Raw genomic sequence first — 24,575 nt, 5'->3', positions numbered from 1 at the left:
CCACCGGAATCCTGTTTTCTGATTAGTTGCAGAGCGTCGTACGACGCAAATCGGATGCAGTGTGAATCCAGCATTATTCTCTGTTCCCTGTTCCCTTATCCCTGTTCCTTTCATTGTGCGCAGCCCTAAAGCTAGATGGCGATGAATAGGCGGGAAAGATCTCGTACTTCGTAGCAGCTCGTAGAAAGCCGGTGGTAGGCGGCAGCCGTAAGTACTGCACAATTGTAGCTGGAATTAAAAATGCACGCTTTTTTGAAAACCGGAAAACTGGGTGCTCCGGCAGCGGAGGTAAAGAAACCGTCGACCTCTCAGGCCAAGGACAACAAGAAGGACCTGACGCCATGGGTGGAAAAATAGTGAGTGCGTGCTAAGGCAAGATTAACCTCTCGACCTTTCACGCAGAAAGAGACATTCTGTATTGAGATTCTTGTAAGAGCCATGATACACAGAAAAACTGAAGCAATAAGACGTAAACAGGAAAGAAATCAACATGTTGGATTTGCCACTGTTTATATTATGATCTCTATTATGATTGACCAATTAGCTACTGCTTATGTTTTACTGCTCAAAGTTTTTTGCTGCCATGATCCTAACTCTTAACCACAATGTCGATATTGTTATACTATTCTTAACCCAGATTTTTAACTATATGTAATATCTGTACAACGATAATATAATATTTGCATTAAAAATTACAGAATCTCAGAATTGCTATTAACCTTCCGGATCTGGATGCGTTCATAGGCTTATTCAGATAAATTTGTATAAATATATACATAAAGCAAATTATCCAGTTGCATTTTACATAAGTCCTTATGATAGAACTACGATAATTTTCTTTATGTATGATTACACAACTATGTAAGTTTGTCTACATGGATTATCACCTACAGCATAGATTTCCAAGGGACGTCCTAAAGATATTCAGAGAATATTCCTATGTCTTCTGAACAACTCTAGATGTCTGTGGACTCAATTATATCTCTTCGGAGTTGATGATAGATCTATTAGGCTGGAATCAGACTACGCATTGAAGAATGAGATTGAAGATTAAAAGATTGAAGTTTGACCAATCAGAACAAAAAAAACTGAAATTTCTTTGTCCTTATTGGTGAAATTTCAATCTTTAATCTCAATCTTCAATGCATAGTCTAATTCCGGTCTTAGATTCACTCAATGATATTCTTTGTTACAAATTAAAATTAAAATATAAAATAAACTTAATATTTACACAAATTCTTTTTTATATGATTTCCTTTAAATTAATTAGTGCATTTTAGTTAATGTATATTAAGTACAGCTTTGTACTAAAAATATTAGGCACTTATATTTTTTCATTTATTTAAAATTCTTTATTTACATTGTCAAGTATTAATAACTGGCAATATACAGAAGTTTAAAAGAAACAAAGGATAATTCACAGCACACACACAATGTCAAATTAATTTTTGAGCTAAAATTTTAAATAGTTAATAAGTTACAATTAATAATGCCTAATATTTTTGCCTAAGGCTGTTTCACAGATCCAGTATCAATAACTATGTTATAGATTTTGACTTTAGTTCCAGAAGGTTATACTTTATTCTTTTCTTTTATCTAAATATTTTTATCTAAAAATTATGACTTTTCCTTTAAGAAAATGAAAAGAATTAGATTTGAGGATAAATGTTTTCATTTTATTCATATTTTGTTCAAAGCCGGCCGAAAAATGTCGACGATATTGTGGAACAAACGGAGGTGGTGAACGTAATACGGCAGGCAATGGAACATGGAGATTTTCCCAACATGCTGTTTTATGGACCACCAGGTACAGGCAAGACTAGCATCATCCACGCAGCCGCGAGGCAGATGTTTGATAGCATGTACAAGGACAGGATACTGGAACTGAATGCTTCTGATGACAGAGGTATTCAGGTTGTAAGAGAAAAGATCAAATCCTTTGCGTTGCGCAGAGCTAATCCTATTGGACCAGAGTAAGTTTAAGCAAACTTTTCTTAATCTAAAGCCACAGTGGCTTTTTGCAAATCCATCTTTGTAAAAACTGTCACAATAATGAATTGTGCATGAAGTAATAACAAAAAATTATTTGATTAAATGATTAATGCCAATGATGAACCAGTAAAAGGTCTGATGACTGTAGAATTTCAGCAAGAGATTGTTCAGAAAAAGGCACTTTGTTGTTATCAAGGAGAACTAATGAAGTGTTTTAGTATCTCTTATTAGCAACAAGACAAAAAATGCTCATAATTGCAGAAAGAACTACAAGATTAGTGAACTTCTGAGACACATGAGCAAACAACTTCAATTTTCAAATATTCGTGTGAGTCGCGAAAAAAATAATTGGTGATTAATCAGCGCATTTTCTTAAACTATAATAGAAATTATAAGATTTACAAAAAAAAATATCATTAAGCACCAACATGTGTTTTGACTAAATGTAACCTTCTTTTTTTAATTGCATTGTAAATTTTTTATTATTGACAAAATTATTTTATTATTGACGAATATCAAATTAATCTGACACGAATATTTGAGAGTTGATCATCTCATTTGAACATCTCGCGCGCTGTACTGCAGTTTATGATCAAAAGTGCAAATCTGAGGCATAATATAATTCTTATTTAATTAAAATTTATAAAAATAAAATAGTAAAATACAAAAATAACATTAATTTTTTATATTTACAGCGGAAAGAAATGTCCGCCATTCAAGATTATCATCCTAGACGAGGCAGATAGTATGACTGGTGCCGCGCAAACAGCCCTTCGTCGAATTATGGAGAAAGAGTCGCACAGTACGCGCTTTTGTTTGGTGTGCAACTACCTGTCACGAATCATCAAGCCGATAGCGTCGCGTTGTACGAAATTTCGATTTAAGCCACTGAGCGATGAGAAGAGTATTACCAGGCTCGAGTACATATGCAACGAAGAAAATCTAAAAGCCGATAAAAGCGTCTTACAAAAAATCGTTGAAGCATCAGGTGGTGATTTAAGACAGGCTGTCATGTGTTTACAATCGATCACGCGATTGAAAGGAAAAGACTGTGAGATCACCGCAGATGATGCACTCGACGTTATCGGGGTAAATATATATTCCTGTAAAAAACATAGAAATTTTTTATGACTAGACTGAGTAATTTCGAATTATGCATTTATTACTTCAGCTAATTCCCGATGAACAAATTAATGTACTGTGGGAAGCTTGTAAAAAAGGGAATTACATTAATGTTCAGAAGTCACTTGAAAATTTGCTGCTGGAAGGATATCCAGGTGCAAAGGTACTGTCTTAATTATTTTCGCCATTTTAGACATAAAAAAATTTATTAAATAATAGTAGAAAAGTAATAAATAATTTTATCGTGATAATCAATGATTAAATTAATCTTGTTTAATTTTATTTATGTTATATTTTAGGTAATTGAACAATTAAACGAGAGAATTATTTTCTCCGATGAATTAACTGACAAACAAAAGGCGATAATTGGCGACGTGCTCGGCGTAAGTGGCTTTTTATGTAAATGTGTATACATAAACAAAAAGAATAATACAAGGATGATTCAACTTCTGTCCAGAATTTTAGTAATGGCGGAACTGTATATGTTTAGTTCCAATTTAGGTTTCTTTTTTCTGAGTATTCCATCTTCATATGCTTATATTTCTCCCAACGTTTTGGCTGTGATGCTATGCTTACAGAATAAAAATCTTTGGACTGTCGAATTGTTCAGCAAAGATCTCCTTTTAGATATTCCTGACTTTTATACACCTTTATACTCATATACTCACTTTTATACTCATATACTAAGATTTGAAAAGTATGTTGCCAACGAATTGAGTTTGCAAACGTAGTAAAATTTTTGAAGGATTAATCACTTCTTTAGGCGAAAACTTGATGACATAGCTCTACTTCAGCTTGCGCTGAATTAATTTTTTCCATGTTCGCCGCTATTCTATAACTAGTAATATAGTATGCCTCGGATCAGTCTCACTCTATAGCAGAAGGGACTCTACTATTATAAGAGATTCAACAGTCGTAGGAAATTCGGCATCTTTTGGAGAGTTTGAAAATTCTGGATAGAAAAGTTGAGCCATTCATATATAAACTGCATTGTAAATAAGAACAAATTTTCTTTTTTAGGAATGTGATTATAGATTAACAGAAGGAAGCGATGAATATATACAACTGTTAAATGTGTTTTCTACTACTTTGATGACTTGCAAATGATAAGAAAAATAAATTTTCCTTTATGTTATATATTTATATTCGTAGCTTTTACGTTATGTAAATACTATAAAGATTTTATATATTTTCATAGAATTGTTCACGTTGTTTTATGATTTATCGACCTTTTATAATCTTTAGGTATATCAATGTAAAGAAGTTAAGATTGTTAAAAATGTCCAAACAATTAAAAAAAATATTTTAGAATTGTAAGTTCTGAAGAAAATAACTAACGTTTTAAGGATTGGCGGATCAACTCATCTACACCTTATTTGCGGTGCAGATACATATCTGCATTTTATCAAATTTTGTCTCTTGGAAATATTTTGTCGTGTGATTTCTTCTGCCTTATGTTTTATGGAGCAACGAAAGTTCGTACGGAGTACAGATTTTGCAATTTAATTCTTAGAACATTGTAACAAATAAAACTATCTACACCTCAACTGTACTTTAGTGCAGATACCAGAGCGATTTTCTTTTTTTTTTTCAAATTGTTCTATAAAGACTTACAGAACTTTGATTACGAATATCGCAATTAGATTGCGAGTTTCTTAATATTTTAGTATAATTTCAGTATTAAAAAAAAATTCGTTTTCGACAGAGGTCTCTTGATGAGCTTTAAAGTTCCTAACTAACTAGGGAATAAAAACACTAAGATATAAAATATAACTAGCAGGTCTAGATATTTTCTATCTAGGGATATATATATATGTCTATAAATAAACCAGACACAGTAGCGCCACATTCACTAGAAAATCTAGGGGCTTGATGCTGACCAATCTCACAAACGCGCATCTAAAATATCCCTATACTTCGCTCCGAATTTAATTTTCCAGACTTCAAAAAAACAAAGCATCATCCCAAACAATCAAAGCGTCGAACAGAAATTACGACGAACTCTAAAAAAAATCCCGAACGTGTGCGAAAAGAAACGCGCTCAATTACACGAAGAAAACCCATCCCGGCGTCGGTGGGAACCGGGGCTCTCAGCGTCTCGGCGCCGACGCCGTTCGCTGAGCACCACTGACGCTCGGCGTGTAGGGGCGTCGTTGCTACTGCGTGCAATGTGTATCGTGTAGGCGTTGGCGAGGAAGGAGGCGAGAGCCGCGAGACCGCCGCCGTCGCCGCTCGCTTCTCTTCGGGGACGTGTCGTACGTGAAGGGGTTAAAATAAAAGAAGGACAACGCGCGCGTTTACGTGTTCGGCAAGCCGGTGGCCGCGTTGAGCCGCACGTGCGTCATTTTCGTGGATACCTCGCGTCGCGCGAGAGCAGTTCGGTATTCCCTTTTCTGCTCCGAAAGAAAACGGACTCTAACGCTCTCTCGCTCTTGCTCTCCGCCCTCTCCCCCTCTCTCCCCCCCTCCTCCCCCCTCCCTCCTCCGCCTCCGATCGTCGCCGTACTCTGTGCCTCTAGAGCGCGGCTGTCTAGCCTCGTTCCACGACACGGCGGAGCCACGGCTCCACGTTCCCGATAACGCGGGTGGATCATTGTTATTCCGCGAGTGGTGGAAGGTCGCCGCCGACGCCTCCTCCCCCTCTGTGCGAACGGCGTCCCCGTGGTCGGTGTCGCGTCGTGAGAGAAAGGGGAACGGACGGGAAGGAACGGGGGCGTGAACGACGCCGCCGCCGCCGACGCCGCCGCCGCCGCTGCAGCATCGTCCTTCACTACGTCGTTTTGGAGTAACGACGTTTCGGAGGAGTACACGTCGTTTCTCTCCTCGGCGATATCTCTCCCTCTCTTTCTCTCGCCCGCTGGCGTAGAGGTCGTGACTTCCGGAGAGAAAGGAGAGAAAGAGAGAGAGGCACAGAGAGAGAGAAAGAGAGAGAGAGTGAGTGAGTGTGTGAGTGAGTGAGAGAGGACTACTCGCGAGAGCGGAGCACCGCGAGAAAGGCGTGCTGACCGCGTTCCTCGCCGAACAGGACCAGCAGCAGGAGGCCGATTTCTGTTGGATCCTCGTGACACTTCCTGACACGTTCCGCGACTCACCTCGAAACGGCTCGGTCTCGTCGCGATCCGCACGAAGGTGCGTCGCTCCGGCTCTACGAGGTCTACCGTCCCTTTAACGGAGGTCCATTTTACTCCGGGGATCTCGCAGAGGTACGTTAAGAGGAGAAATATTAAACGCGAGCGCGGAGGTACACTTTGGAGGAGGATCGCAGTATGTTCCCGTCGCGAGGACGCTAAAACGAAGGAGGGGGCAGAAGAGGAAGACATTCTGCGAGCCGCAGCTTCCCGCGAGAGATGTTCGGCGCCCTGAGGGGAGATCCTACCGGCGAAGCGGGCGGCTAGTTGCGGTGCATGCCTCGGCGCGGCGGTGCATCCTGCCGCATCCTGCGCGATCCTGACGGTCCTCCGTCCGTCGTTCCGTTCTCTGCGAAAAAAAGGCCGGGTGTCCCCTACATCCGGCGGCGCTGATCTCGACGAGTCAAGGCGCGTCGACCTCGCCCGGTCTCCTCGATTCAGTGGAATTGCAGTACATTCGAAGGATCGTCCGTTAACCGGGGTAAGAGGACTCGAAACGGTACAGCCGGCGCGCCTCCATGTGCGCGTCGAGGTCCTGAGGAAGCGCGTGGCCTGACGGCGACCTCGTGCCGGTCGCTTCGTTAGATCGCGAGGATCGAGAAAAGGCTTTCCGAAAGGATTTGACAGATTCGCGTGTCCCTTACTTCGATCAAATCGTCCCGACTCGACTGTCCCCGTCCTCCTATAACGTGATAACGCGTTCCGGCTGTGGACAAAGGCGTGGATGGTACCGGCAGGCTTGCGGGATCAGTCGACAACGACGGCAGTCACGAGGCGGATCGCATTACCTGCGGCAGTAACGGGTGTCACGGCTGATACGTGGAATGTGACGGGATACGTCGCGAGCGGAGTAGCGAGTCGTAGAAAAGGTAAGTCGGGAGAGACAATTTTGCTCGCGAGTATATCCCACGTATATTAGTGGTATATACGTACATATCTATATATATACTATTAATATATATATATATACGCTTATTATTCTTTTCCCTAAGTCAAAGTCTACTACGTAGGTTGTAATATTATCATCATGTGTGTGACAATAATTTTTTGTTCTGTTCTGTACCAGCATGCATCCTCAGGTAGGTTCAGAATAGCAGCCTCGCTGGCGCCTCACCTTTTATACTCGTGACAAATAAATAAAAATAAAGCCAGATCTACGCAGCACGCAGGTTGCAGGTCGCAGATGAAACGTATCATAATAGGCCGCAGGCCGCGAAAATTGAAGTCTACCCAACTTCCTGCGTCCTATTATAATTAAAATATACGTTCGGTTAGTTTCTAGTCTGCGACTTGCGATCTTCATTCTGCGTGCTATGTATATCGGACTTGGGATATACCAATATACGTAAGATATACCGCGTACATACTACTAATATACGCAAGACATTTGTAGTATATACGCAGCATATTTTACGCATATTCGTAATATATACGTAAGATATGCGTCGAGAAGTACCTAATAGCAGCTCCGAAGGCTCGCACGATTGGCCACACATTTAGATTCCAGATCTCTCGAAAGAGCCGCGGGATACATACCGAGTGTCCTGTTCGCGTATTCTCTTTGAACCTGCGGCCGCCGCGTGGTGCTCTTAGCGCGGCCGGCCGGTCTCTCCTCAATTTATCGAGCAACGCGGAACTCGCCGCTTTGCGTTTAATAATGAAGAGCCACCTTCGAGGATCAAACTTCGGGAATGCAAATGGGACTTTTATCCAGCCTTTAACTTTGCCTAGTTTTTAATTTGATCGGATTTTGATACACTTTGAAGAAACTTTGACTTAACAAGGGGGGAAAAATATCATCGTATATATTTAATATCCAAATTTTAATCCTAGTAACTTTGGATCACTTAAATATCTTAAATTTTATCATTAAATTTTAATTAACAAATTAAATTGACGATTTAATTTGTGATATTATTATTCCCAGCTTTAATTTACTGCACTTTCAAGGCTGTGTTTGACACGAAGTTTGAAGAACTCTGGGGAATGTATTTAAGTTCATGTAGAAACATTATTAAGCCTATTACTGGGTCAAGATCTAGTTATAGCTTCGATCGTATTTGGTGTTTCTTTACGTAATTAATTTATGTAATTAACAAAATTTTATTAGAGTTCGTTGTGAGAGAAAAATATTAAAAATTTTTTTATCCCTATTAAAAATTTTAATTATAATTAAAATGATAATTACAAAGATTGTATAGACTCATAAAATTGAAAATAAAATGAAAGAGGGTTAGATATTGCTTATTATATATAATTACAGGTTTAATTTCTTTTATTATAACACTGAAGATGACCCTAATAAAAGTCGAAACGTTTGTTAACTTTGTCACTTTCAATTATATATAATATCTGTTAGCACTAAGAACTTACTCGGCTCACTAATCCTCTTTCGCTTTATTTAAACTTACAATATTTCTCTGAATCGTTGGATTTTCTTTAGGACACCTTAAATCTTAAATGTTATATGGTAGAATCCTCTCGTTTCTTAAACTTGAAATCCCCTCGAATTCTTACATATTTAAGATCTTACATCGTATCCTTTTTCTATCTTCGATTTTGCAGATATTCAGGCCTCTAACCGCCTCGATCACTCTCGAGCTTTGGCCTTTGAGTTCTCCCAAGTTAAATAAGGATCTATCGTGCAACATTAAATCTGGAGTTCGTAGTATACTTTCGTGCCACACATACGCCCTTTTTTCTTCTCTTTCTTTCTCATACACACACAGCATTTTACTTGCAATCGGTCGCCCCGAATCCCCTTTTCAGTTATAAAACGAAACTAGAACGTACGAGCGTTTCGAAAATAGTCGTACTCGTCGATTGATTATTCACGTGGATTTTCACGCGGTCGCGATCTCGGTATACCGCGTGTTACCCCGTGAATGATTATCGTGAGAGTCGGACATAATTTGCATTATCCGTTTAAGCGGGTTCGACCAATCGTGGTGGGCAATTCGATTAATTATAATTATGTTACACTAATGAAGCTATTCATCGTCCCCGATCGACTCGTGAGGCAAGGAGGTAGGTCTTTGAACTCCTGGCGTTATCATTCTCGAATTAGATCTACGATAGTGATATCGATACATATGCATAATCGACTGTTGTCTATGGAAGACCGAATGAGATATTTTTTATTAGAGATCTATACAGTATTTTCCAAATCTATACATAATTTTCCTAAAATGTTATATGAATATTATATTTATCCTTTTTATATTCGTATAATATTCTAGGAATATTGTGTCTTGTAGGATACAACAGAGACTGACCACGAGCACTCTTATCAAACCAAGAGTGAACAAGGAGGGTGTAGAGAGTGTCTTAGACTTCGCGTGACAGCCGTTAATAGCAGATTCTTGAGATTTCGGGACAGAAAATCCTAATACCAAAATGTCGAGCGTATAGTAGTTTTTAAAGTTAAGAAGAGTTTGAAGTTAGCCAACAGAACTGTCCAAAATTGACGCGCTCAACCATGGCACGTTGCACAATAGTGAAGATGTTTTCAAGTATCAATTTTGTTCTATAATATCCTTTCTTCTAATCGTCCTTTACACTGTACAATGTGCCATACTTGAGCGCGCCAATTTCGAACAGTTTAATTGGTTAACTTTGATTAGCTAACTTTAAACCTTCCTTATTTAAAAAGTATTGTAGCCTCGACGTTTTGATATTAGCATTTTCATCTCGAAATGATCTCAGAAATCTACTGTTAAGAGTCACGTGAAGTTTGAAACATTCTGTATATATTGTCTTTTTTTATGTACGCCACCTCGTTCTAACTGATATTATTTTATTAATTCTAGCTTACTAAAATTGACAAAAACAGCCACCAATGAAAAGTTCGTCTCGTAGCCAGATTTTGTCATAGAATTTCTACTTTTGACTAAAAATATAAATTGTTTGTAACAATTATGACTGTAATAATTTCCCTCGCGGCATAATCCTGTATGAGAATGACATTCGTGCACTACTGAAAAAAATGGTCTGATTAAACGGGCAAAAGAGCCCAACAAGAATGGCACTTTGTTAAAACCAAACAGAATTTCTGGTTGTCACAACCAACAGAAGTTCTGTTTGGTCTTGCCAAAATATCATTCTTGTTGAACCTCTTTGTTGGTTTAATCTGGATATTTTTCTCAGTGTAATTAACAAAAGACTTAACAGTTAATAAATATAACAAGTATGTCTATACAATAGAGATGACTAAGTTCGAAATGTTATGGGAATTAATTTTATTAATTTACATAAATAAAATGTTATTAATTTTTCTCCTGCTTTTGCTCGTTTAAATTGATTCTTCATTGTTATTCTTGCAATATAGATTTAATTATGTTTTTATCCAAAATTAAAAAGGATCAATAAAAAATAAGATTTGTAAAATATAAGTAGACAAAAGAAGCTATACCTATATATATATATATATATATATATATATATATATATTTTAGTCGGATATTTTGAATAAATATATTTTTAAATATGCATATTAATGTTTTCGAGATAAAATAAAAAGACTAGTGATTTATTAATTCACCCTATTTTACGACAAAAATTATAAAATTAAATTAAATAATTAATACAAGTAGAATAAGCAAAGAAAAGGATTAAATTTAGCCGATTTTGTGAATTTCGAATCGAGGCCAAACGAGCTATATGATGGAATTTAATTTCGGTAAAAATTTAAGTTGAGCATAACATCGTTTGGCATACAATTCGATTCGAAATTCGAGGACCATAAAATACATAGACTAGAAACGTGTTCTTGAAGTCTCTCTTTATCGAAATGTTTTATCTTCAGAGGACAAGTATCTCAGGTATCAAGTCAGTCACATTTACTGATTAGATTGACTCTTCAGGTTCTTACGAAGTTACAATACAGAACGATGGTTTCTAAAGTCGTGAACAGTAATTCCTAAAAAATTCCGGATCGTATATCTTCGTGTTTTACGTCGAACTTTAATCGCGGCCAGTTAAAATCGTCAAACGACAATCGATTTATACAAATCATTTATACGTGACATGCAATAAAAGAATCGCGATTTGCGAATTTATTAATTCCGTTTAATTCAATTATAAACATACAGAGTATCCTCTTATAATTTAATTCAACTGACGTCAGTAGTAGCCTCGCTTCCTTCGGTCGCGCTCAGCGCTGGCCTTACAAGAAGAGTCGCGGCGACGGAAACGACAATCGTAAGAATCCACAGAAAACGAAGTTCGTCTTCTGCGTTATCAGACGGTGCGTCGTCGCGGGGGATCGATAACGAAGCCAAGCGTATTTATCCCCGAGAGCAAGTCCAGACCAGGCGCGCCGAGATAAAGCTCGAAAGTTAGTATCTTTTATCTCGGGATGAGAGCGAAGGCTCGCGCGCGTAAGGGATTCCCATTCCTCCCCTTTCCACCCCCGTGTCTCATTCTATCTCTTTATCCCTCTAAACTGCTTTCCACTTTTCGTGCTTCTAATTAAGCCGCGGTTGCGCCGAGAGCAGTACAAGCCGGAAATAGAAAATTAGAGCGAGCCGCCGTCACCGACGTCGCCGGCGTCGTGCGGCCATGCGGGATTTCAGATCCTCTTTTCGGATTTAAAAATCCGCTGGCACACGGATCAAAAATTCGCCGAAAGGTCACCCGCAGGACCCGAGAGAAATCCAACAAATAGATTTCTTGGAATATATGAAATACGCTATATAAATCCTGTTTCAATCCTGTTTACTAAAATGTTAAAACTCAGATATAAGGGCCACGTGAAGTTTTCCCGATTTCCAGGACCAGCGAATTTTCCCTTTTCTCGCAGCTCGACACTTCATTTATTTACACAAAAAGAAGAATGGTTTTGCTGAAGTATCTAAAAATTTAGCTATAAGATACAGATTTGAAAATAATTTGTTGGATAAAAATAATCACGTAGGAATCATTGTTGCGAAAGGTTTTGACATTCTAGTTACCAACGTCCTACATAATTTTTTAATATTCAATGAAATTTGTATCAAGCTAAATTTTTTAATACTTCAGCAAAACCATTCTTTCCGTGTAACAGCAGTCATTACACCAAAAAAGTGAAAATAATGGCTGCTTCTTGACAGAAAAAGTGACAAAAAGTAACTTTTCAAGCATTGAAATGATAACTAAAAGTAAATGTACCAGTAGACATGACTTATTTACTGGATGAAATGACAAAAATATTAAATATTAATCTTTTAATGATATGTACGCAACTTTAAATAAACTCATAGTTTATAAAAGAAAATAATAATAACGAATTTATTTAGAGTCATATACCTAATCATTAAAAGCTTAATATTTAAAACTTTTGTCATTTTATCCAACAATTGGGTCATATCCACCAACTACTACGTTTAGCTTAATATTTTTTAGCAAATTTTCAGAGCAATTAAGACCATTAGTGAACAACAGTAAACAATTGTTATACGGGGCAACTAAAATATGAATAAAACTAAAATATAAATGAAAAATTTATATTTTACAAAGTCAGCTCAGGAAGAAAAGGTCACGTATAGTGACCATTTTGAACGATAATGACTTTCTAGTGACATGTCAAAAAAAGAATGACAAAAAATAACTCAGGCGACAGTACAGCGGCGCTGCTTCTTAAGCGTTGTCGAATATTTGAGGAATTGGTTTCTGAGGTCATTTTATAAAGAAAAGTTCTTCTGAACAAATGATCTCAAGGCTTCGTTTCAAAGGCAGGATATTACCTTCCCATTTTTTATTTCCCAAAGGATTTGATTCAATTGATCCATTGACGTACAAGTTCGGGACGGCACAGTACTACCTAAATCACGTTTTCATGCCACTGATTTTTACAAAACGGTGACTACAAGTAAAAAATGAAAGCTAATATCCTGCCTATTTGCTGCTCCGAGCTTTAAAAAAAATCTTCATTTAGAAGCTATTAAGAAAAGACGATAATGTAGAACTTTATAGAATGTTTAATATTCTGAAGCAAAGCCTTTGAAATCATATATCTATATCAGCTTTTCTTCATGAAAAAATTTGATTTTAAAAACCAATTCTTAAAATATTAATATATTAAATAAAAAAAAATATTAAAACTCTCAATTAAAACTATAAAAAGGAATGTTCGTAAGAGCAAGCATAAAAAATGCGGTATTTGGTGCATAAAAATTTGTAGTGACAAATATATTTACTCTTTAATTACATATGTAAGAATTAATCGAATATTTCAAGTACAAAAATAATATGTCGAATATAGTAAAATTTTATCGTTATAGTAGAATAACTAAATTATTAAGGACGGTTTAAAATTAAGTTGAAACGTTCGATCGATTCTTAGATGTGTAATGAAGAAGTGAATATATTTTCACTTCTTCATTATTACTATAAATTACTGCGTATACCAACACTTGTTAAATTCATAATATCAAATTATATCCAATTTAAATTATTTTATTCATTTCTAAAGGTCGCCATTGCTCCTATTTACTATGCCGTTAATTTAATTAAAATAATACAGTTAATTAAATAAAATTTAATTCATCAATTTTAATATTTTTTATTTATTTATTGTTTCAATATCTTAAGAGTTGATTTAAGAAAATTTATGAGGTTGTTTATTTCGAAACTAAATAATTCAATTTATTATTGATTGATTTACATTGACACATGCATAGAAGTTACAAATAATTCGTACTTTTTTAACTTAAAAAATTGAGTTATCGTTGCTTCTTTAATATCTAACAGTAAAATACCACATTTTTTAAATCCTACTTGTCCTCATTCCTTTTTACAATATTGAAATATTGGACAGTATTTAAGAAACACCCAGTATGTCGCAATGTTTTCGCGTGTAATATCTTCCAAAATAAGAAGTAAAATATAAAATGCAAATGGATAATATGCGCGCGCTGGTAATTCAATATCTTGCTACACTTTCCATATTATTTTCTCTCCTAATTCTTAATTCTCGTATCTATTACATTTCATGTCTCATGTAAACTTACTGTTAAAAAAAAAATTCGATAATATTTTCAATACTCTCTTCAAAAATTAATTATACCTTCTTCAATTTCCAATTCCACTCGCGCGTTTGATTGATGACACTAGAGGTCCAAAGGTTCGATAATGTTCAGACATCGGTAATTATATCGCCGATCTACTATCGCGTTGCTGCCAATCATCAAAGTGGAAACTCACCGGCAGCTTCCCTTCGGCCCGGATCGCTTTCAATTTCCCCGACTTTTCCCCCGACTCGCAGCAACTCCACGACCGCCTACTGTTCATCATTCGCGAGACAATATCAACCCCGCCTCTCTCACCACCGTGCGCGCTGTACTTGATATCAACTCAATATCGCGTCCGCGCGTAATTTTGGAGTGGACGACGACGCACCCCCGTCGTGACTTACTGCCCCGTCGAGAATACCGTGTACCAACGAAGAGGGACGAGGACGCCGCGTCGCCGTGCCGGAAAATAAAGCCTGTAAACGTCGGATGCGAGCGGCGTCTCGGCCTTCCTCAGGTCGAATTACGTTTCTCCCGCGGGACGCAATTCGAAATTGCGGACCCACGTAAAAAGCCCGAGTAATCCGTGCGCATCCTTCTCGCCTAATTGCTAATTAACGTAATTAGTCGCTCCTGAAAATCACTCTTGGAGTATTATGTTACTCCCGGTGATCGAAGGCTCGTCCGAATTTCTTGTACCACCGAGAGACAGTATTTCTTTTTCTTTTATTTTATTTTATTTTTTAATAAATAGAACAACGTGACGTTTCTTTTTCGCTATTCCGGACAAGAACTTTTTCCTCATTTTCAACCATAAAATCTTTGATAGTCGCGTTCCATTAACGTAATTAATTTGTTCGCTTGATTCATATCGCAGTTCTGTCACGTTATTTATGCAAGTAAATATAATGTAACATAAATTTAAATGGTGCCTTATAACATAAATGAAATTTATATAAATGAAATGTATGTTAATAATTATATTTACAATACTTGTGATGGTATATGTGGAATAACTGTGAAATGTGAAACAAATGAAACAATTACATTAACATTGTATATATTATACGAAAGTTACTTAATTATTAATTTAATAATCTAATTAAGTAATTTAACCGATTAACTAATTAATTTGAAATAATAATTTTTGTACAAAATATTTATATAAATTATTTATCAATTTACAATATATATGCATAATTTAAAATAATAACGTGAACATTCCTGCTGTAGAGTATTTATATAAATTTTTAATTATACTTGTATATATTATATAGATTATACAATTTATAAATAAATATAAATAGATACAAACAAACAACGTATCCATATAATTTATATAATACATAAAAATGCACACGCGAAATTATTTCTTGAAACAAAAATGTGCAGGAAATACGATTGTGACACATTTTTTGCGGTGAAACGTTTTCTATTGTCCCGCAATACAATTTTCTTTTCGTCCATAGCTTCTTTGGGATGTAGTCTTCACAAGTCTGTCTAATAGCCGGAGTGACATCCAACGTTCCACGCGTTCTCTCTCCTGCAACTGACTTTATTGAACGGACATATTTAACGTCATAATAACTAGGATGCCGACGACCGCGACGATTGTTAACCGCGGAAATAGCGCTGTCAGTGTCACACGCTACACTGGCGATTGTCGCTGCACCGGCTACACTAATCCCTCTGAATTATGCTGATTTTTATTCAAAACACGCTGTACTTTATCCGAAATGTCAACGCTCGAAACGAGAGGAATACTAATCGCGGTTACGTTAATTAATGCGCGTTAATCCTATCTAAATGGATAAAAGCAGGTAGCGCTCTCGAAAAGTCTCTTCTATTATAAAATTTTTTTGTTGGAAGTAGAAGAGAACGAATCGGGGAATCAATTCGTATAATATGTTTTTACAGATAAACCTAAAAAAATTCTATTTATTACTCGTTTCTGCTACAACCTCGCGTCGAAAAAGTTTCTATTAAAAATATATAACTCAATTTATGTGCACAAAAAAGATATTAATTACACGTTAAAATATTTTTCTATTGCTGAATAACTGTATTATTATTATTTAACGGGGTACTAATATTTAATACTTCTTTTATTATTATTAATAGTTCTATATTATTTTTCACATTAGAATGATTGTGTGGAGATCTTGGATTTGGATAATTAAATTGACGAAACAATGGTTGGACTGATTGTCGAAATGTACCGGTGAATTGGTCAAAACAGTCTTACATAAAAATCATGGACACTTGGTGCTATGGAATGGACATCTGAATTGATTTCTTATTTCGGGAAGCGAAATGTTTATACACTGAGAAAAATGGTCTGGTTGGATTAAACAGTAATTCTGCTAGAAAATGGACGAATCAGAATTTTCTGGTTATACCTATTAGAATTCTAATTGAGATAACTAGAATTCTGATTAATATAATTATTCTGATAAAAATAAGAATTCTAGTAGATTTTACTAGAAATATAGTATCAACCAGAATTCCGGTTATCTCAACTAGAATTCTAATCAATTTTAACCAGAAATTTCTGATTCGTCCATTTTCAACCAGAAATTTTTTTCAGTGTACTAGATTAGAATAGGAGCGAATTAATTTTATAAGTACAGCGATGTTTGTAATAATGTTATATGATATGAGAATTTAAGAATTGTTTATTGTTTGATCACTGATGAAGACTTGGTAAGTCGAAATGTTTGAGATGTTTAAAAGTATACATGTGTGAAAATATATGTGATTATTATCGGTCAACTGATATTGCTCGTTATTTTAAGCCTTAAAATTGTTATTTATTCAGTATATTCATACGAGCCTTATTATATTATTATTCTATATTATTGTTTATTATTAAATATAATTAGTAGAGAGTTTTCACGTATTTTTGAAAACTTTTTTATTAAAGCTAAAAGAAAACGATCGTTAAAATAAAAAAAATTAATGTAATAACGAATGTCATTGATATATGATTGCGCAATATAAAATAAGTTGTATATGTTGATGTAGATTTTTTTTAAGACGCACGAGGATATAACGGGAGAAGTGCAACAGTTTTAGCGAACTATTTTATCGTGCACAACTCAATAAAAATACCGTCGCCGTGGGAGGGGCTGATAGTATCGGTTATCATTTATATCTCGCAGTGGGAATAGTTTGCCGGTAAACGTTAGAGTGCATCGCGCACCAATTTCTCGGAAGAGACGACCGGTGACGTGACGTTCTCGCGTTTACGTTGCGAGAACTTATCTTCCATCCGTCTTGCGCATATCGCAAAAATTACACGCGCAATTCGGTAGATTAAGCAACAAGCGACGCGACATGCTGCCGTTCAGCTTCGTTACTCCGCCGGATAATGGATAACTTAACGTTATTGTTAACTTTACCAATTAACGCGTATGAGCTCGGGATAGACGTGTGACGTTACGCTAATCTTACGTTGCGCCACGCCAGTTTGCTAACATCAAGCTTTTAGACAAACACGTCTTCAAGCTATTTGTCCTCGCGCTTGACATTCTCGATATGATTGCATTTTCTTCTGTAATACAAGAACGCGTATATCATTTGTAAAAAAAGTATGGGGGAGTAAGTAATATATATTAATATATTTATATTACATATCACAATATTTTCAATATGTACAACTTATTATACGCACAATTACATACATATTCAGATATTTTATGAATTTTATCTATCGTGAAATTAATTTTTTTATTTTAATGAATCCTGCTCTTTTAATTTTACTGATAAAATGCTTTAAAATGAAAATTATTAATTATATTAACAGAAAAATATTAATATTCATAGATATTTTTTTATTAATATAACTAATAAATTCTTAATTTTTTGAAAGTATATTTTTATTAAAGTTAAAAAGTAAAAAATTATTAAAATAAAAAATAAATTTAATAACAGATAAAATATTGATACCTATCTGAATAATCGTACGTATATAATTGTACGCATAATAAATTGCACACATTGAAAATATGTAATGTATAAATATATTAATATGTATTACTTGTTCCCAGACTTTTTGAAAATAAAATTATTAGAATAAAAAATTAATTCCTACCTAATTGCTAATCAACGTAATAGTCGTTCTTGAAAATCACTTCTAGAATATTACTCTTGTCTATCTATAGCATATTATCCATTTTTTATAATTTACTTTTCATTTTTCGATTAATATTACAAGTATAATTTTCATTTATTTTTGGAGGTATATTAAGTAAAATATTAATATCTACAGTAAAACCGCGTAATCAAAGATTTTCATGATGAAAATCAATAATAGTAATCTGATTAAAATTACGTGCAGAGATTAAAGAGCCAGTTTTAACAACTAAAATAATAACAACGGTTAAATTTGAAACAAAGCTTCGTTAATCTGGCGCAATAAACGGCAAGATTCTCGGAATTCTCCGAGTTCATTTCCGTTCCGCCCGCATTCCTGCGGTCCGATGGTGCGTTTAGGATTAATAATAAAGGAGAGCTACTTTGGCGTAAAGAGTCCGGAGTGCGCTCTCCTGCGCGAAAGAAGACCCCGCATGCAGCCTCCGTACCGCTCCACGCGAGAGTATCTTCAATCATTCACGCGATTAGGTCTCGATCGCGCGCTAAACGCAATCCCCAACGCGCTGCCGTTTCTCCGATGGCAATGACCGAATCTATAATTCAACCGGAATTCCACTGGAATAAATAAAGGGAGCGAGTCCGAGGTCGAGGAGAGGAAAGAGTCGGAAAGTCCGTGCGGGAAAATAGCGAGAGTGATGTGAGTGCGTGCAGTTTTACGAAGGAATGCGTTCGCGTATAATTAAATAAATCTCCGCTCGAATTATAATTATATATGCAAAATAACATCGGGCGTGCAGCATAATTACGGTATATGTATATATATATAACTGCGCGCTCATCTATAAGTATACGATAAAATCGCGCGTAAATATATCGAAGCCCCGCGCAACAATTATACATGTGTGAATTACAAATAATTAATCTGAAATTTAAATGCGCATTTACGCGTTCTAAATTATTAATAAAATCGCGGGGGGAGGGTGTGTTTGCGCAATACGGGGTGCGTTTTGCAGTGGCGTATTTTCATATACCGGTACACTGAGAAAAATAGTCTGGTTGGATTAAACAGTAACCAGAATTTTCTGGTTATGTCTATTAGAATTCTAATTGAGAGATAGCTAGAATTCTGATTAATATAATTATTCTGGTAAAAATAAGAATTCTGGTAGATTTTACTAGAAATATAGTATCAACCAGAATTCCGGTTATCTCAACTAGAATTCTAATAAATTTAACCAGAAATTTCTGATTTGTCCATTTTCAACCAGAAATTTTTTTCAGTGTATCACCGACATCGCGCCAAATTGCTCATAAGTTAATGGCGAACGATAACGCAACAGACCCAAAATGAGCATTAACCACGATAACGCACAGTGTTGTTCCGATCATGATGTAAGAATGAAGGTATATTTTGCGCATAATGGCGATCGAATATAATTCTCGGGCAAATTTCTAATAGCGGCTCCATATTGGCTTATAACATTTTGGGCTAATTTTCTGATTGGTCATCGATTGTACGTCTCGAGAACGAAAAACATTTTGTATTCTTACTGTGGCTCTAACATTAAAGCCAGAAACACACACAAAACACGAGACATTAAGATGTAAGTTATATCAACCAATTACAATAGAGAACGTAAGGCGTTCTCTATTGTGATTGGTCGATTCGCTTACTGCTTATTGGCTTAGGGTAGACCGGGGCTCGTTGCCTACAAGAAGCGAGTTGGCATCGCGTTTATATTTTTATGGCAAAAGAAACAACCAAAAAGTTACCGTAAAATATTTTTTGTATAACATAGATATTTTTCCCTATAAGTTTTACTTAAACAAGTATTACAATAAAAAAAGGGAAAAATTTGATTTAAGAAGAAACAAATAAATTACGAACGTTTTATAATTTCTTATTAATGTAATTCGGCTTCAGAAAGTAAATCAAAGTGATGTATTATTAATTAAAAGAAAAATGTACTATGACGTGTTATGTTGAGTAATAACAGTAATTTGTTATAATAAAGTGATTAAAATCAGACATATAAGGATAGAGTACGCTAGCTCATATTTAAGGAAAGGTTAGTTTGACTTGCTGTACCACGCGTGTGAACATTCAGTTGCAATTAACTTAATTTTGACAAAACGTTTTATATTTAATGTTTCTATTATATATCCAAAATTAAAATAATAATTTATATTTGTTTTTCTGTAACAACATTTCGCTGTTTGATTATTACAAAGTAATTTTAAAACCTCTGTGAGGCTGGCCCCACTTTTTCCAAAAATTGAAAAAATAAGTAAAGTTCTGGTTGTCCCCCCAAAGAGTTCTAACGATTATCCTTAATAATCGATGCGCTGAAACCGATAATTCTAAAAATAAATAAATCTAAAAAGTTCTAGGATTTTGAAGTTTCAACTTTTGAAATTTTCTATTCAAGGCGCTAGAACTTTTTTGTTTTCGTTCTCAGCTGTTTCATTATTAAGGATTATCGTTAGAACTCTTTGGGGGGCTGTCAAAATTCATTACAGGATGCCGAAAATCTAAAAAAAAGATTTTTTTTTCAATAATTAATTTTTTTTGAAAAATTTTTTTTTAGAAATTCATTATTTTTTTGAGAGTTCTGTTTGCCCCCAAAGAGTTCTATCGATTGTTCTACATGGATGAAAGTTCTAAAATGAATGGTAAAGAAGTTATTATAGCCTTTCAAAGTTTCGAAATCGTGAAGTTGGCCCCCCCCGATATTTCAAATGGTGTTTTCACTCCTTTAATCGATGGAACTATTTCTAAAATTGATAGGGAACTCTTGGGGGGGCAACCAGAACTCTACTTATTTTTTCAATTTTTGAAAAAAGTGGGGCCTGCTTCACAGAGGTCCCTGCCTACCTTCTAATCGTTTCTATCTATTTTATTACACTTTCACAATATTGCAACCACACGACACACTTTCACTCACATCCACATCACCTAAGCAAGTCCGTGAATGTATTTGTAGGAAGATTAGGCAATCATGCGTGAGTTGCAAAAAGTTAACAGCAACATAATATTTGTCGTCGTTCAGTAAATATTTATTTATACACTTCCGAAAAATTTTCAGTAAATATTTGTTTATACACTGTTGAAAAGTTTCCGGCCATCGAACTTAAAATTGCATAATATTCAGATCATCGTAACTCGGTACAAAATCATTGCAGACAAAAAAATAAAAAAGCATTTTAAAGCTTGAAACTTATACTTCAGCATGCTTTTGACTGTATTTTTTTTAAATTTTGTCTTTAGAATTCTGTATTTCAATAAATATCACGTATTTCTTAAAATTACGTACATTTAACAGTGCGCAGTTTAATAAAAAGTTTTTTTTTTCAAAAAGTTCAATACTTTTGAAAAACAGTACAAAGATTTACCTTCAAAATGCTTTTCTAAAAATTTTCTTATGATTTTTCTTGACTAAATTACGCAATATTGAAACTAAACTTGCTAAATAACCAACGGTGAAATTTGGTAAAAAATCAACAAAAAATTTTACTTTTTCAATTCTGTAAAATTAAATTTAAAAATGATCAGAAGCTTGTTAAAAAGTACAAACTTCGAGCTTTAAAATACTTCTTTAATTTTTTACGATGGTATTTTATCGAATTTTAATCATTTTTTATCAAAAATAATACATCCGAATTCCTTCTCTCATTGTAAAATTTCTCCTTCCCTTTCCTCTGTCAGAAATAAATAGTTTGTGTACTTCTCTTCCACGCCCATTTCAAATAATGTGCAACAATGTCTTTTTCAGATGACGTAAAATAAACAGATAAGAATATTAATATTAATACAAGGTAATATTTTTCGCAATTTTATTTACAGTTTTTCAGCAAATTAAGGGGATGCTAAACTAATTACCCAACTCAATCAAGGTCGATAGTACAGATTTTTTAAATTCCAAATTCGATAATAGTGATGACATCTTTTTGATTTAGTTTTTACATTATATTATATAATATATATCATTTTGTCTTACTCAAACGCATACATCTGTTCTTATCTAACATAGCAAACACCATCTATCGCACACTGAGAGAAAAGATATAGTATTGGTAACAAAAAAAAGAGAATTATTCACAAATACCCGATTATCACTGGATTACTTTGTTAAAATTACAAAATACAATATTTTTTTGTAAGATGAACAAAATTTTTTTATTTAACAGTACAAATTTATTTGGTTACTCATGTTTTGTAAATACCAATGTAAAATTTGATTGCCATTACAAAATAAGTATTCGTTTAGTAATTTCAACAAAATAATCCACTATGGTAGAGCAAGGAGTGTTTCGCGGAGCTATCAGAGATGACGTGTCTTCTCGTAAGAGAAATTCAACGTCTACCTCTATAAAGCCGAGACGATTAGAGACTAATCTCGTGGACTTCTCGGTTCTCGTCACACCAGATCAATCATGGTAACTATTTTTTCAGAGCGATTAGTAATTTCAATTGCTCTATATATATGTTTGCTAAGCTAAAGACATTAAAAAACGCCAAACATAATCACTCTGTAGAAAGTGAGAGATACTTATATATTATTCATTTTGTTCCGGTAACAAAATGTTCTATTTCTAATTACAAAAGATCTATAAACATCATACACAAAACAGTTTTGTACCATTAAATGTTCAGTTTAGTTAATAAATTCAACAAATTAATATTGTCGTGGTAACCAATGGTTTGATTGATTATATACCAACAAATAGTTTTTGTGTTAGTAACAAAACTTTGGTTATTGGTACAAAACATTTCTCTCAGTGCAAGAGCGTGCAACTACTGATACACGGAATTTTGGCTCTGTTGACAGTCCCAGTCTTCGCAAAGCACCTGTATACACGTATTTTCCATTCGGTGACGATACTTTTTTTCTAGACTTTCAATCATAATTCTACAAACTCGGTATCGTTCGTTCCAATAATGTGACCTCAGCTGCACGCTTATTTTCAAGATATAAATTATAAAACCCTTGTATCAAGTAAATATATATCTGGGGTGACAACTGTACGAGCCAAAAGTAAGTGAATTTTTTTAACATTTTCTCATGAAATCCAGTACAGTTGAAGTCCTGTTTGTGCGTACTTTAATTTATGTAATAATACTTTTGCAATCCGTAAATCCAATTTGGAGATTTTTCACCGAATGGAAATGTGGGTAAAACAGGAGGCTTTAGCATCGCCTTAAATGAACTATTGCATCGTGTTCAGCGATTTAAAAAACATACAGTACCACATTTGAAATCCGGATTAAGTCATTTTTGCATCAAATTAAACATGTATTAAGGAAAATCGAAACTTTGATTAAAAAATCGTTCACCGACGTCTAAATTTTAATATTTTTTGATAAAAATTTAGGGGTGTTCTTTTGGCATGAAATGGAAGCTTTTGAGCCAAGTGCCCGATTAAAAAAAAAATTTTTTTTTAGTGATAAGGAAAGAAATTGTAAACCAAGTCTCCTTGGCAAATTTGTATGCTAAAGTGAATAAATTTTATTTTATTCTATTCTACATATACATTCACATAAGTATTATTTTGGACCAGCATTAAATGATGATAGATTAAAATTGTAAATATTTTGACACATAATTCGAAATCAACACTTTTGTGCATTTATTAATTTTTTGAGAGTATCTTGACGAAAAAAATCGTAGAATTTTTTAAAAAATTTCATTTTAAAAAGCATAAATATTTTTATAAGTTGCTGTATTGAATAAATATCGGTTACAATTTATTGTCAAATAAATAAATATCTCTCTTATGCAACCAGTTTTCCTAGTAATTTAAATTCTAAGTTAGTCAACAAAATCAAAAGTCGTTATGTGAGCGCACATAAAACTGCAGAAAAGGAAAGCACCCGCCGACGACCTTGACCTTGACATATGTTGTCAAGGTTATCACCCTCCAACAAGTTTTAGCCGTCGCTCGTTATTCGTTAAAAAATTATTAACAAAAAAGTTTGAAAAAAATAACGTTTTATTTCTGCTGTGCGCGCGCGTTTGTGTGTGTGTGTGTGTGTGCGCGCGCGCGTGCGCGCGAATACAGTCAGAGATAAGGACCCCGAGGTTCGCACAAGGACTCACTTTGATCAAGCATCTCGAAGAGGTGGATATCCGACCGTGCCACCTCCACGCAGTATACCTTAGATAACGCGCCAGCGATACTTAAACTTTAAAGGTTCGTAACTCAGGAAGATCTCAAGCAAAAAGGGTTTGTAACCAGTGTTTCGGAAACGT

At 35.0% G+C, this 24,575-nt stretch overlaps 1 protein-coding gene across 1 annotated transcript; it reads left to right on the top strand.

Moving 5' to 3' along the window:
- The first annotated feature begins 128 nt into the window (after window positions 1-128).
- Window positions 129-4,221, top strand: LOC108760136 (replication factor C subunit 4). The gene is made up of 6 exons (XM_018505937.1): window positions 129-356; window positions 1,698-1,973; window positions 2,688-3,081; window positions 3,164-3,277; window positions 3,414-3,497; window positions 4,135-4,221. The coding sequence occupies exons 1-6, from the start codon at window positions 241-243 to the stop codon at window positions 4,219-4,221; spliced, it is 1,071 nt and encodes a 356-aa protein (XP_018361439.1). The 5' UTR covers window positions 129-240.
- Window positions 4,222-24,575: the final 20,354 nt, after the last annotated feature.

Source organism: Trachymyrmex cornetzi, unplaced genomic scaffold, assembly GCF_001594075.2.
Source record: "Trachymyrmex cornetzi isolate Tcor2-1 unplaced genomic scaffold, Tcor1.1 scaffold220, whole genome shotgun sequence".
Taxonomy (NCBI): Eukaryota; Metazoa; Arthropoda; class Insecta; order Hymenoptera; family Formicidae; genus Trachymyrmex; species Trachymyrmex cornetzi.
This window is presented reverse-complemented; position numbering and strand designations above follow the sequence as displayed.